Here is a 14,249-nt window from a genome sequence, read left to right as displayed (position 1 = left end):
AAGTAAAAATCTCATAATATTTATTATAAATTGCACATAACATCTATTTTTACAAAATTCGATTTATTCTTCCATTTCAATACACATCGATAAAGAAATGTCTGCTATAGCACTCACCAAACGTGAACACTAGCTATTTCTGAGTGGTAGGATTTGTGTTTTTGCTTGAATAGTTCAATAATAATACCATTTGTATAAATTCATCATTAATAGGAAACTGGAGATATGAATTAATCGAAAGAATATATGGGGGTTTAGTGTAGGAGGAAACATTAGGAAGCCAGGGGAGCAGGAAGTGGGAACAGAGAGGAAGAAGGCTTATATGTCTTATCACCCACCCATATCCACTCTGTGCCCCACCACACCCTTGGGGTTAAAAGTCTTGGTAAGAGAAAGGGGGCAGGTCCGGGACACAGGCCGCTAGGTGGGGGATGCAGGCCACAGGGTTGACACTGCAGAGCCCAGCATCCTGGCCCTTCTCAAAGTAGATGCTGCCAGGGGAGAAAATGGAGGGGTCCTCATCAAAGAAGTTATAGGGTCGGAGCAAGAAGCCAACTCTGTTCCCCAGAGTCACTGTGTTGGGGATGTCCTCAGCATGGGGGATGTGCAGGAAGCTGGCTGTAACCCAAGCCACCAGGTCCTGCAGGAAGAGGGAGGAGCTGGAGGACTTTGGAGGAGGGACGCAGAGAACCACCCCTCAGCCACAATCCCCAACCTCCAGCCTCAGCCCCACTTCTACCTCCTCCCAGCCCCAGGCCCACATAACAGGCATGGTGATCCACGTGAGAAGTTGTAGGGTGGTCAGTGTCCCAGGGCTAATCTCACCCCAAGAGACATGACCCATGTTGGTCGTCAGAGAACTCCGTGACCCCTGAATCTGAGAAGTGGAAATGTACCATTCCCTCCACCCTATGGCCAGGGGACGGGCAGCCAAGACACCAGACACAGAGGAGCCGCCCTCCTCTGCCCCTAGGGCTACGAACCTCTCCTAAGAGAGTCTCATTATTGATGAAGTCAGCAAAGGCAATAGTGGGTGTCCAGATGTCATTCTGGTAATAGATGCTGCTGCTCTGTGACTCCTCCTCCTTCCTCCGGGTCACCACGAGCTGGTATCTGACCAGGAATGTCGTAAGACAGTGGAGTCAGAAAATTCAAAGGCCTTTACTGCCCCAGAAGCCCTTTGGATCAGATCCTGTGTGAGACCATCTCCCATCCCATATCTACTTGGATCTGAGAGGAGGTACAGGGGTGAATGTAAGCCAAGGATAGTGAGTTGGGGTCTTCAGGAGCTGGAATGGGGAAGGGGACCCGTCATTCCCTACCACCCAGGGCCCAGGGCTCTCCTCACCTCCCCCAGCTGAGGGCCCTCTCCATGTCGCTCTCCAAGGGCATGTGTATGCCAAGGGGGCTGTGGACTTGGATTCGGTACCCACGCTGGTGACCCCACGCATTAGTCCTGTTACCAGCCAGGTAAAGGTAGCGAGGAAGGGGGCTCCCCAAGGAAAAAGCAGTCAGGTCCTCCCTTCCCAGGACCTGCCGAGTCAGCTGGGGACGCTGCAGTTGGTGCTCCGGACTCCAAGGGGCTGCCACAGGTTTGAACACCACGTCTTCAGCTACCACCCAGTTTTTCAGCCCTGCCAGGGTGAGGGGAGGGAAAGGAGTTCCACACCAGGTGAGAAGTCTCCTCATCGCTCCCGATGTCTCTGCACTGGCCTGACAAAGGGCAGCAGAACTCATTAGAGAGCACTCCACGCTGGGAGCTAGGAGGTCTGCATCTGAGTGCTAGCCCATCTTCTTCGAACCTGCCCTGTCCAATAAGGTTACCGCCAGTCACAGGTGGCTATTTGCATTGAAATGAAAAATTCAGGTCCTCAGCCACACTAGCCACATGGACTAGCATATTGGACAGTACAGATATAGAACATTTCCATCTAGCAGAAAGTTCTATTAGCACTGGTCTACCCAAGAGACTTTGGACCAATTGTTTGCTTCTTTTATTCTTTTTCCAAATCTCTACACTGGGCATCATAAAAGCTATTCTATGGTTGAGCTTTGTAAACGGAAAAGCACATGCAGGTGGCTGGTAACATTCTTGCAACTATGAAAGGGATATTTGTCTTGGAGAAGCTGGCTGGAAAAACAATCCCCTTCCAGGGTGCCCTGCATACCCTTCCCAACTCTGAGAATTTGCTTTTTTTTCCCCTCAACAAGGCAAGGACCATTTTCAATCTTTTTCAGAAGCGAGATTTACATCTTTAAATTGTCTGGAAACTCCCCAGAACTCTACTGCATTCGTAACCTGCACTCATCCCCCCCACTCGGTACTTGATCATATATTTTCTTTCTGCAGGTCCGGACTGTCAGTTCCTTTAACCGTGACCTATGTGAAGGCCCCTGGCACACAGCAGCCAGTGCCTCCGCAGGTTGTCCTGTGCACAGCGGGCCTGACACAGACTCAGGCCCACAGCACCCGCCTGTGCTGCCCACGCTAGGGATCCAATAAAAGTTATTTGATTTTACTTCCCAAGACAAAGTTCTTTAATACCAAAAATGCTGAAGAGAAACTCCAAATCATAAAATAGTCATATTCGAAACATGTCAAAGAATATGCCATTTCAATCATGCTATTTTCTTAGTTCTTCTCCCATCTGCCCCATACCACACACACACACACACACACACACACACACACACACACACACACACACACACACATTGTGTCTTTGTACTTGAGAGAATAAGAAAATGTTTCACAAGAAATAGCCTCCGTTACATTTGGGGAGTCAGTCGCTTCCTGTCCCATCTCTCCCCACCCTCCTTAATTTCCCTAACTATAAAATGTAGAGGTCCTGTTGGATCTCTAATTTTCTTTCTGGGTTATCATCTGGGATTTGATAAGGTGGTTATTTTCTGTCCTCAACAAAAACGTTAGAAGCAGCAAGTTCTCTGTGCTGAGCCCTACTCGATCACTCCTTTTTGCACTTGCAGCAAGCCTACTGCATGCCATGTCACTGGAGAGCCCACTGTGATGACATGTGCTGGCAGGAATGGGATGGCCCTCCCCAGGAGGGTGGGGCCATTATCCCATATCCCGTTGTCTGAAATTCTGCGGAGCAACTCCCAGCTAGAACGCACCCTTCTCATGCCCCTGGACCACCTCTACTCTGAAAAGCTCTTTAGACAGACTGCTTCCTACCTCTGCTCAGGCCTCTGTTTTCCCCACTTCCACTGACCCTCAGAATTAGTTAGGAAGAACTCGAGAACCCCAACTCCAGTCCCATTCTCCCTCGGGGCAAATTCACCACCCAATGTCACTCAAGGCTAAGGCAGCCAGGCACAGCCATGACATTTAAACTAATTTCACAATCTCAGCAAGTCAGAGGGGCTGGGTGATGGGGCTGAGCAGGGGAACCGTTCCTTTCTACCTTCTGCCAGATACCCAGTAAACCCAGTATTTCAGGCTGACTGCACACAGATGAACACACTCAAATCAGTCCCCATTCTGTTGCCACAATGAATTGTGGTGCTGGAAGGCCACCTTCTTGCCCTGTCCGGCTTGATTTGGGGGTCTCCCTTCCCTCGGACCCATCTCAACCCTCAATTCTCATCCCGAGCACTCACCTGCCACATCCAGATCCAGCTTGAAGTGGAAGGCATGTGTGTGCACGGTCCCCAGCACTCGTTCCCCCACACGGTTCCCAAACAGGAGGCTTTCCTCTCCCCCACTCAGGAAAGCTGTGTTGACAAAACCTGTGGCATGGACCCGCCCTTCAAGTGCCCCATTTGGGTGCAATACAAAGTCCCAAATGTAGTCATAGTTGCCTACAGATGACACAGACCTGACTACAAGGGCTGAGCCGGCCAAACCACCATAGAAATGACTCTGAAGGTGATTGTGGTGCCTTCGAAGGGGTAGTCCTTGGGCCTCCTCAAATACACACACAGCCCCTGGGAGCAGCTGAACTGTCCCTTTGCCCACTAATATGTGGATGTCCACCATTGTTGATTGATAGGGGCAGTCCACTCCCCGCACCAAACCCCGGCTGTGACGGCCAAGTCCATAGCTGCTGTCCAAGTATCGGGTCATCATTGTCTTGGGTGAATCGGCACCATAGATAGATACACACTCTTGGACACTGACTTCATAGGCCACTCGCTCGCCCTTGAACCGAACATCAAAAATCCTCATGCCAGTGAACACCCCATGGCCAAAGGTAAATGTCCAGAGGGAGGACACCACCAGGTTCCCCTGGACACTGTACTGGGAGCCCTGGGGTGAGAACTGAAGAGGGGGCAGAGGACCTGGGGAGCTCCGGGGCCGCAGGGATGAAGCCCCATTCGGCAGGGGCAGAGGCACTCTGACCACTTCCAGCCGGCCTGCCTGAAACTCCCATTCCAACTGGGCCAGGTCTGCATAGTAGCGCCCAAGGTAGAAGACCTGCTGGACAGCCCAGCGGGCAGGGTCCAGGGCCCTGTGGTCCAGCAGTAGCTCCAGCCCCACTGGGTGAAGGAAAATCCCAACACCTGAGATGTTATGGTGCAGGGCTATCCAGGTAGTACGGTCCCCCGAGCGTAAGCCACTAGGGGTGGCCTGCAGAGGTGCCAAAGTGGAGCCATTGTAGTTGAAGACTGAAGCAAGGAAGACTGGTGCCTTAGGTAGCTCCACCTCTTTCAAATGCTTCCACATCTGGGCAAACTCAGTTCCCATCATGGGGCGTCGGTGATAGGGCAGGGGGCCCCCATGACGCTCCACGGTCACATCCCGAACATAGGAGGGGTGCGGAAGTGGCCCCACCACCAGTTCACTCACGTTGGGCTGGGCCTGTCCACCAAAGAAGACGATGGCCAGTGCCTCCCGGGGAGGCGGAGGGCGCCCCCGGTCCAGGTGGGCCAGGGCTGCAGCCTTGGGGGGCAGCTGCAGCTCCACTGAGTAGATGCAGTTGTCTGAGGGGCGGGCCTGGGCTGCATCGACCAGGCCTGGCCCCAGCTGCTGGGTCAGAAAGCTCATCACGGCCGTCAGCTCCTCTTGGCTCAGGTCTGCAAACAGCTGGCTCTGGCCAGCGTGTGTCCAGGGCTGGGCACTGTGGGATACGGAAGGGCAGCGGGGAGGCTGGCTGGAGCCCCCTTGGCTGGTCAGCAAGACATAGGCCAGGGCAAAGATGGTGATGAGGGACAGTGCCAGGAGCACGAGGACTACCTTGAGATTCATGGTGAGAGCTGCGAGCTGAGTCCTACCAGATGCTCCTTCAAGTTCCAGACATCAAATCAGGGCTTATATTCAGTAGGATGGACAGGAATGGAGAAAACTCCACCCTGTGGGTTGAACAGGAAATTTCTGACCTTGATTTATATAATTCTGTTCCAATTTTCTGTTCTGTGGTTTGGCCTAAGGTACTACTTCCACGTGCACAGCATCTCCCCTGCCCCTGAGCTCCTACGGGCAGCACGCTCAGTACTCAATACTGGTTTCCATCATTTAGACCAGATTAGAGGGCATGTGGAGTAACATTAAACTACCTTCCACCCAAACTGGATCTGAGGAAGCATGCAAATCTCAGATGACCAACCAAGACCTGTGTGCTGCATGCGGGCACTACAACTGTCCATTTTCCTACCTCCTGGCAGACACTACCCCCCAATATTTCCAGAATCCACTGCCCAGTTCAGCAGCAAGCACTGCGTTCTGCCAGGTGTCTAAGGCCAAGCGCTTGATCTGTAGTCTCAGGCCTCTTCTATCTGGTCGGTGAGAGAGGAGTGGTAAGCCCCTGGGCTTAGCAGTCAGATTTGTACACCAATCTCAGGTCCCTAAGCTGTGTGACCTCAGAGAAGGTACTTATCACGAGTCTGTGTCCTCATCTATGAAGAAGGGTTAAGACTACCCTATAGGTTCATGAAGATTAAATGAACGTCATCATGCAGAGTGTTTAACAGAGCCTGACACAGGGTCAAAAACTGTTAGCTACTGGTACTGATCTCTGAAACAGAACAGGGCCGATGTTTCTCCACTCTTCAAGGCCTTAAGTCTCTTTTGGCAGAGACGATGAGAGCATCATTGGATAGCAGAAGGTGACTTTACAAGGTGGGAGTTGAGGAAACTTTATTTCAGAGGGAGCTAGGGTCCTACATATCTCTCCAAGTCATTTGAAAACCAAAACCAGGAGTCCCCGGGCATCTCAAGAAATTTAAGACATTATTCAGAGGGGAGAATTAGTATAAGGTAAAGCAAACGACAGGGTAGAGTGCTCCTTGAACCCGGTGACTCCTCACACGGAACTAGAGCAGCCTCTACTGGCAGTTCATGGGTATCACTGGGAGGGAGGGAGGGAAAGACGGAGGCAAGGATGGAAAGGAGAAAAGGAAAGAAGGCAGGAAAGAAGGAAGGAAGGAAGGACCTGGGATCTTGGTGAGGGTAGGAACAGAAGGCAGCTTAGGTTTGGGAAGAGCTAACGTTTACATAATTCAGACTAAACACAAATGAATGACACACCCTTCCCTCTTGGTAGGCAGAAGCCTCAGTCTTTCCGTTATACCAGAGAAAAGAGGATGCTCAATTGGTACAGACACCCAACAGTGTGGCCGGAGGTGCATGTGGAGTGTGTAGCCCAATGTGCACACATTGAGTATGGGTATGTCCCTAGCCACCAGAGCATTGCACCACGGTCTGCGGCTTTAGAAAGAGGTCCAAGTATCTGTGTCTTTAATAATTTCTTGACATGGTAAAAGAATTTTACATTACAACCATAGGAGGAGGAGGCTCTATGGAAAAAAACAACCCAACAAACAAAAAGGGAAATTGAGAAACGCCTGGTGGGAGAAGGGAAGTTTTTTACCCGGAAGTGGACTGGAAGGTAGGTACGGGCATTGCCCAACTAAAATGCAATTGGTTTGTTACTGAGGACTATTCATGGGAAGACAGCATCCTGACTCCTTCTCTATAGCACATTGGGAGTAAAAATGATGCATCCAGGTAGAAATATGACTGGGGGTTGGAAGACCGAGACGGGAAGAATAAGTCAGAAATAGACATGAAGAGTCACGGGCAGGCTGGCTGCAGATATCGACTACCCAGTAGTGGTAGAATAAAAAAGTGGGGGATATCTCTGGCAGATCTGAGAGCTAGGAGGCAGCTCCTCTATGCTTTTCACTTGCCCAGCACATATGCACATACACATGCTGTGTACGTGCCCATACACACAGTATGTATGTGTATATACTGTGTATACATACCGTGTGTATGGGCACGTACACAGCGTGTGTATATGGAGATCTGCTGGGCAAGTGACTGCTTTCCCTGGAAGCACAATACTATAAATAAGAGAAATATTTTTCCCAAAGGGAAAGCCCAGCAAGAGCAGCAGCATCGGCCCTCACAGCTGTAGACATCCCCACCCCAATTTACAATTGGCCAGAAGAGGCAACCAGGAGTCAGACGACTGGCCTTTGCAATAAAAGGACCGAGTCACAGAGAAAGGAGCCTTCCCCAATCCCTCTGCTTCTCACCTCTTGGTTCTCCTCCAACTCACCAGCCTCTGTGCACCAAGAGGCTGTATTATCAGGAGACAACGGGCCCCGATGGATGACAACTAAGACAACTATCACCTTCTCAACGGTGTATGTGTGTGTGATAGCGTTCGTGGAAGGGTGGGAGGATGGTAGGTAACAGAGTAGGAAGGCAGATGTGTGTGTGGCTGTATGTGTGTGTCTATCACGCACGTATGTGTATGTGAAAATTCTAGTTATGAAACATGTGAAGGAACTAGGGCCTTAGCTGAGGTCTAAGGTGTTTCTTGTCATGATCAGGTTCAAGGTGGGAAACCCGAAGTCATCCCAACAACTGTAGCAGGAAGGATCTAAAGTCCCACAATGGCAAGAGATATTAATGTAAGGAAGAGAGGAGCTGGTTCCCCCGACCCTAAAAAAACATCTAGCACTTTCCCTCAGCTTCTAACCAACTAAAAATCAAAAGAAAGAAAACACAAAGCCTAAGACATGGCGGGGGCAGGGGGAAGGTGGGAGGAAACTTTTAAGGATTCTTGTGCCTACATCCTGCGCACAAAAACCTGGAGTGCTCCAGAAATTAGGTCAGGTGGGGCATGGGGTATTAGGGAAGGAAATAGAAGAGTTCCTGAGGCCTGAAAAAAGAGGTAAACACGTCACAGAACTACATGAGAATTTCATTAGACTCTAACTAAAAACAGAGAGGTGTGATTACTATTTCCAGCCAGTTTCCCCATCACGATAGTCACGTAACAAACCAAGGCAATGTCGGTCTTGAGCCAGACTCACAGAGTCCCCTGGCTCTGGCCCTGGCCTCAGTACAGTGTCTCTGCATTGCTGCTCCGGGGCCGTTTGATCTTCTCGATATTTTTCAGGATCATGTCATGTAGAGTGACCTGGAAGAAGAAAGATCAGGGAATCACACATCTGTTCTACACTTACCTTAAAAAAATAAAAGCAAGACCCTTCCCCACCAAATCCCCAAGCAATCATTCACACAAGTCCAATCTCCCTCATTTGAACCTGAATTCAGGGTGACTGCCCTACCTCGCTTATACCCCAAAGCTGGGTGTACCTGGGCCTAATAATAACTTTTATTAAGCACTTAACATACCAAGAGTTGCACTGGGTCCTTTAATGTGTTATCTCACTCATTTTAAAAAACCATGTTGTGCAGTAGATACTCTAATGTAAGTTCCATTTCAGAGATGAAGAAACTGAAGTCTGAGGTTTAACAACTTGCCCAAGGTCACAGATTACAGGTAGAGTTGATTCTAAACCCAAGTCTGTCTAACTCTAACCACCGCATTTTCATCCCTATACTACACTGCACCCCCTCCCATCCAGGTAGAAAGAAGGGCGACACCCAGCTAGATGGCCTCATGGCTTCACAGTTCTCAACACTCGACGGATGAACAGAATTTGTTCTACTTATTTTACCTCCGTCCCCAGACAGTGGCAAGAAATTTATCACCCAAACTAAGAGAGGCCAGGGCAACTGAGGCAGGGGCCAAAGTTACTTACATATTGATTCCTTAGTTCTGATATGATGAGGCGAAGGCTGATATATTCCTTCTCATCAATCTCTGTCACTGTGCGGCGATAGTCCTCCTGAAAGAAGGGGCAGAGAAAGGCCAGGTCCCAAGGCCTGACTGTCCACAGACAGCTCTTCCCCAGTAATGGTCACTCCTCCCTATCCTACCACGTCCACCCTCAGGCCACAAAACCCTTACTTACCACATGGGGATATTTAGCTATTTTAGAAACCAATTTGGCTCTTGTAATATAATATCTGGAAGGAGAGAGAAGAGGAAGCTGGAGACCTTGGACAGTGCTTACCACCTCACCAGCCCCAAATCCTGGGCCAACCCCAAGCAGCCCTACCTAGAAATCTGGTCCAGGTAAGATGCAGCTTCACTCTCAACAGTCCTTAATTCTGCAACTGTCTCCTCCTGGAAAAAAAACACACAAAAAACCAAAACACAGTTAGTCAAAAGTCACTTCCACATCACCCCACAGCAGACCAAAGAGAAAGGGAAAACAGATTAAGCAGGGGAGATGGAAGCATCTCTTAAAACTTCCTCTCCAGTGCATAATACAAGCACATTACCTGAATGGACACCCCAAAGTTGTTCCCATCTTCTATCCTAGGAATCAGGAGCTGTACCCACATTTTGACCTGCAGGGTGAGGAGACCACAATACATGAAGACATGGCTTTTTCTACTAATGCCATTAAGTATACAATTCATGCTGCTGGGGTCAGATGCCAGGAGCTCAGGAGCCAAGATACTTAGTCTGCCAACACCCATATCACCAACATGCTTCCAACCCCACCATCCATCATTTTTCATAGTTCAAGCCAGGCTGTTTGAAGTCAGCCCATAGGTCACTAGCCTCTGCCTCACCGTGTTGCATTTCTCAATCAGCAGCCGGATCTCAGGTTTCACTTTCTCAATAATGTCGACCAGCTGCTGGTTGCTTTTTAGCATCCCATTGGGCATCACAAACACCTTGGTTCCTGGCAGGGACATGAAGAAGGCCAGATGATTGGGGTGGGGGGCAGGACATAGCACCCCCCGACCTTTCTTTCTCCCCAGGCCCATGCGATGCCACGACCTCTGCCTTTTATCTGTCACAACCCTATCTACAGACCATGACACCACCAACAGAATCGAAAAGAGAAAACGTATGGATTAACAAATGAATGTCTCAAGTATGCTCAAAGTCTGAAGAATAAGGAAATTAAAATATGCTCTAAGGACTTAATGAACCAACTATTATTGAAAAGGAAAAAATAACACAAACTGGGACTTCTGTGAAAAATCTGCAATGTGTAGTCACCCTCAACCTCTCTCCTTTGGCAGTTCAAAGTCAAACCCTCCGTTTACTGGAAAATTAGATTGAGAGTGCTAAATCATGACCATGTTTGGAAGACTTGGGAATGGTATCTCTGGGAAATAAAATCAGATTCTGCTTCCAGGCCAGGAGAACACCAGCTCCATCCTGCTTCTCAAAGCTGCAAGCCAGGGCGTGGGTGGGGTGAGGCAGGATGGCTCTTACCTTGGAAGGCCTCTTCACGCTCATCCAACCTTCGCTTCTTGTAAGTGGGCTAAGGATGCAAAGAGACAGGAATTAGCCTGCTCTCAACACTTATATCCCTATCACAAGTTACTCTTCAAGCAAGTTTAATCCTTTCTTTGACCCCACAGTTATCTTATTAATTTATGTACAACTTACTAAGCATATACAAGGCTTTGGGAAAAGGTTCTTGCCACAAAGCAACTTATGTTCTCACTGGTAAAACCAACCTTTCAAGAAATATTACCATATTAAGAAATTAGAGGAGATGGGTGGATACTATAAACAATAGGAAAAAAGAACTAGTCAATGTAGGGTAAATAAAATTAAGGGAATATGTACAAATCTGCTGGTTCCACAAGGAAACATAATAATCAACAAACACGTATTTAGCCCCTGCTATGTACTAGGAACAATCCTAGGTGCTGGGGATACAAAGATGATTAAGTCAGTTTCTGCTTTCCAGTGAGACAAAAATGCAGACAAAGAACAAGACAGTGTCATCGGTGTTATAGAACGTGGACATATAACTGATAAGGACTAGGGACCAAAGATGCACAGTAAAGATAGGGACTACAGTTATATACCAAGAAAAACTACTGATCCCATAACAAGACTCAAGACATTGAAACAGATATGAAAAGTCTTGCTTAGAGCCATGAGGACAGACCAGATAACCTGAGGAAACCGGCAGCTATCAGTCCTTCTTGAAACTCACGCTAACACAGAGTAGCATTAGCAAATTCACCCCATGCTATAAATGAAAATCAGGGTCTAAAGTGGGTGTATTGGAGTCATCATGTCTGTGAGAGTCCTCATTCCCAGATCCAAATCCCACTGTCTCCTTTGTACATGTTCAAACTGACCAAGAAATAGAGGACAGAACATCTATTGCTTCAGAACACAAAGATAAATATAGGACACTTACACCGTCCAGTCCATCATGGCTATTGGTGAGAAGAATGGGGTCAGGGACGGGGAGATTCATATCTGAGTGGATCTGAGTTAGGTCATGGATGTTTAGGATTTGTTCCTAAAAGAGAGAAGCCCACCCCCCAAAAAAAACATTAGTCTTTTCAAGATGAATAAAGAACGTGAAGGGCAAGAAATGAGAGAGCTTTACAGTACAAAGCAAACAGAATCAACACATGATTTGTCCCATTTGACAGGACCGGGGCCAAAAAAATTGGGGAATCTGCAGAAAAGAAAAAGGTCTCTCACCTTCAAAAAACTATCAAGTTCTAACAACTTCTTTGGGAAAAAATTTGCCACCAAGTCTTCTGCCTAAAGATGAGGGAAAATACAATAATTGTGGGATGGTCTCTCTCTAGTCATCTCTCCTTTGGGAAACTCCCAATTATTAACCAACACACATTCTTCTATTTATTTCACTCACCTCACTTGTGATCCGCTCCCTGAAAGAATCAACCTAAAATCAACAAAGAGCAATTCAGTAACAGAAAGTCAGTACCTGGCAACAAAGGTATGGGCTGGGTAGGGAAACCCAAATCTAGCTGTCTTTCCCTCACCTTGTTATTGTAATGAGAAGCTGCGAGGCCCCCAGATTGCAAATACTTTATTTTTTTGAGGACCCATTTCTCCATCTCAGGAGAGGGAAGCAGGGCTTGAGGTCAACACCTGCCGGTCTTCCCTCCCTCCCTCCCTGTGTCTGAGGCTGTCTGAGTTTGAGAGCAGACAAAGGACAAGTAGATAGGGGAGGTGTGAACTCATAAACGTGCCAACCCCCATCCAGACCTAGCCTATGACATGAGGTAGGACTGACGCCAATGGCAGGGGCAGCGGCAGCATCCGGAGGCGGGGATGTTGCGGGCTGGGGAACATCCAGCTGTCACTAGCATAAAGCACTGAGTCGACCACGTGTCCGCGGAAGTCTCCCCGGGGCTCTCCATCACCAAACGAGGTACTGAGGGCCACCCTATATGATCCTCTCCCCCGAAGCCATCTCTGGAGTGGGGGGTTGGGCTGAGCCCAGCGGAAGCTCAGAGCTGGTGTCCCCAGAGAGACAAAGACGCCACGGGGTGTGGGGAGCCGGTCAGATTGCTCGGGGATCGAATCAAGGGGTACGGAGGCCCAGACCGGTGCCGCTACCTTGAGCTTCACTTCCTGATCCACCTTCAGCAGCGAGGCCATGGCCGGGCCGGGCCGTGTCCGCTCCGCTGGAGACCGGAGGCGCTGTGGGCTCCGGGGAGGGGGTCAGAGAGACGGGAGGAATCTCGGCTGCTCTTGGGACGCGTCCGCCCTCGCTGGCTCACTCACTGTTCGCTCGATCCCCCCCCCCACTCTGCCGTCTGCCCGCCCGCCTGGGGCCAGCTGCCTGCTGCCTGCTCCCTCTTGCTCGCCCTCCCGGCTTTCGCCGCTCACGACGGAAGTTACGTCACAGCCAATAGCCGGGACTCCGGGGAGGATGCGCACGTGCTCTGCGCAGCCGCGCTGAAGTTCGGTGCTGGACTGTCCCGCCCGGCGTACATCTCCCGGGATCTTGTGCCGGGTAAGGGGGAAGTAAGAGGAAGGGTGGTGGAGACTGATTTACTGAGAATTGAGTCTCAGAGAGACTCGGGAACTGTTTGACTCTCTGTTAGCCCGGCACCCGTCTTCACCGAAGAGACCTTCTTAGCCGCTGCCTCTTCGAGGGCAGGACCGACGACGCCGTCGCGCCCCAGTGACGTCAGACCCAGGAAGCGGCGGTCCCGGCGCTGTCTTCGCGGGGTCCAGCCTGCGATTCCTGCTGCCTCCTCTCGTTAGCCTCAGCTCTAGTGTTAGGCTAGAGCCAAACAGAAGACAAGCTGTGTTGTACCAGGCTTCCCCACCTTCCTCCGCCACTTACTCTCATACACTTTCAGACCTCTGACATCAACTGCCTCATGGGCAAATTGACGCCCAGAGCAGTGTAGGCTACACAGTGATTCCAGTAAATCCTGGACCAGAACCCAGATCTCCTGTCTTCTAGGACAATCCTGTATCCATTTTCCTAGTGGGAGGCAGAAACTCTATCTCTTCATTCACCCATTCATTCGGTCTGTCTCTTCACATTGGTTATTTCAATAGCTCAGTAAAATGGGCCAGGACACTGCTAGGCTGTGGGACAAGACTGCCTTAGGGCCTAGAAATTTAATCTGAGTCACTTACGTAAGTAAAAAATCTTCTAGTAACCACACTGAAAAGTAACCAAGTGAAATTAATTTTAATCATATGTTTAGCCCAGTTTAGCCAAATAGCATTTCAACATGTAATCAATATAAAAATATTAATGAGATAATGTACATTCTTTTTTCATACTGAGTCTTTCGAAATCTGGTGTGAATTTTACACTTCATTGCGCATCTCAATTCAGAAGTGCCACATTTGCGGTACTAAATAGCCATATGTGACTAGTGGCTTCTGTATTGAACAGCACAGCTCTGGGAAATCAAAGGTAAACAAGACTCAAGTTCTCCGGTCTCATGGGGCTTAATACTGGGGAAGGACACCAGAAAGTAAACTGATGACATAATTACAAAATTTGGTAAGCGTTAGGAAACAAATGACTGATGTAGAAAATATACCAGGGGTCTATTTTAGATAGAATGGCCAAGGAAGGCCTCTCAGATGAAGTGACAATTATGCTGAGGTCTAAAGGATATAAAGGGGTTAGCGTGGGGAGAGTGAACGGAT

The 14,249-nt window shown here is 49.1% G+C and overlaps 2 protein-coding genes across 2 annotated transcripts; both read right to left on the bottom strand.

Moving 5' to 3' along the window:
• Positions 1 to 227: 227 nt before the first annotated feature.
• On the bottom strand, positions 228 to 5,354 carry AOC2 (amine oxidase copper containing 2). Its single transcript, XM_019747648.2, has 4 exons — positions 3,622 to 5,354; positions 1,349 to 1,634; positions 984 to 1,113; positions 228 to 640 (listed from the first exon to the last, which is right to left on the bottom strand). Exons 1-4 carry the CDS (start codon positions 5,207 to 5,209, stop codon positions 374 to 376), a joined length of 2,271 nt encoding a protein of 756 aa, XP_019603207.2. The 5' UTR covers positions 5,210 to 5,354; the 3' UTR covers positions 228 to 373.
• A 1,326-nt stretch (positions 5,355 to 6,680) lies between these two features.
• Positions 6,681 to 12,957, bottom strand: PSME3 (proteasome activator subunit 3). Its single transcript, XM_019747653.2, has 11 exons — positions 12,687 to 12,957; positions 11,974 to 12,006; positions 11,799 to 11,861; positions 11,506 to 11,610; positions 10,560 to 10,608; positions 9,905 to 10,017; positions 9,608 to 9,676; positions 9,382 to 9,449; positions 9,235 to 9,289; positions 9,022 to 9,108; positions 6,681 to 8,393 (listed from the first exon to the last, which is right to left on the bottom strand). Exons 1-11 carry the CDS (start codon positions 12,726 to 12,728, stop codon positions 8,313 to 8,315), a joined length of 765 nt encoding a protein of 254 aa, XP_019603212.1. The 5' UTR covers positions 12,729 to 12,957; the 3' UTR covers positions 6,681 to 8,312.
• Positions 12,958 to 14,249: the final 1,292 nt, after the last annotated feature.

This window comes from Rhinolophus sinicus, linkage group LG15 (genome assembly GCF_036562045.2).
Source record: "Rhinolophus sinicus isolate RSC01 linkage group LG15, ASM3656204v1, whole genome shotgun sequence".
NCBI lineage: Eukaryota > Metazoa > Chordata > Mammalia > Chiroptera > Rhinolophidae > Rhinolophus > Rhinolophus sinicus.
The sequence above is the reverse complement of the archived record's forward strand: the minus strand, read 5'-3'. Positions and strand labels throughout refer to the sequence as shown.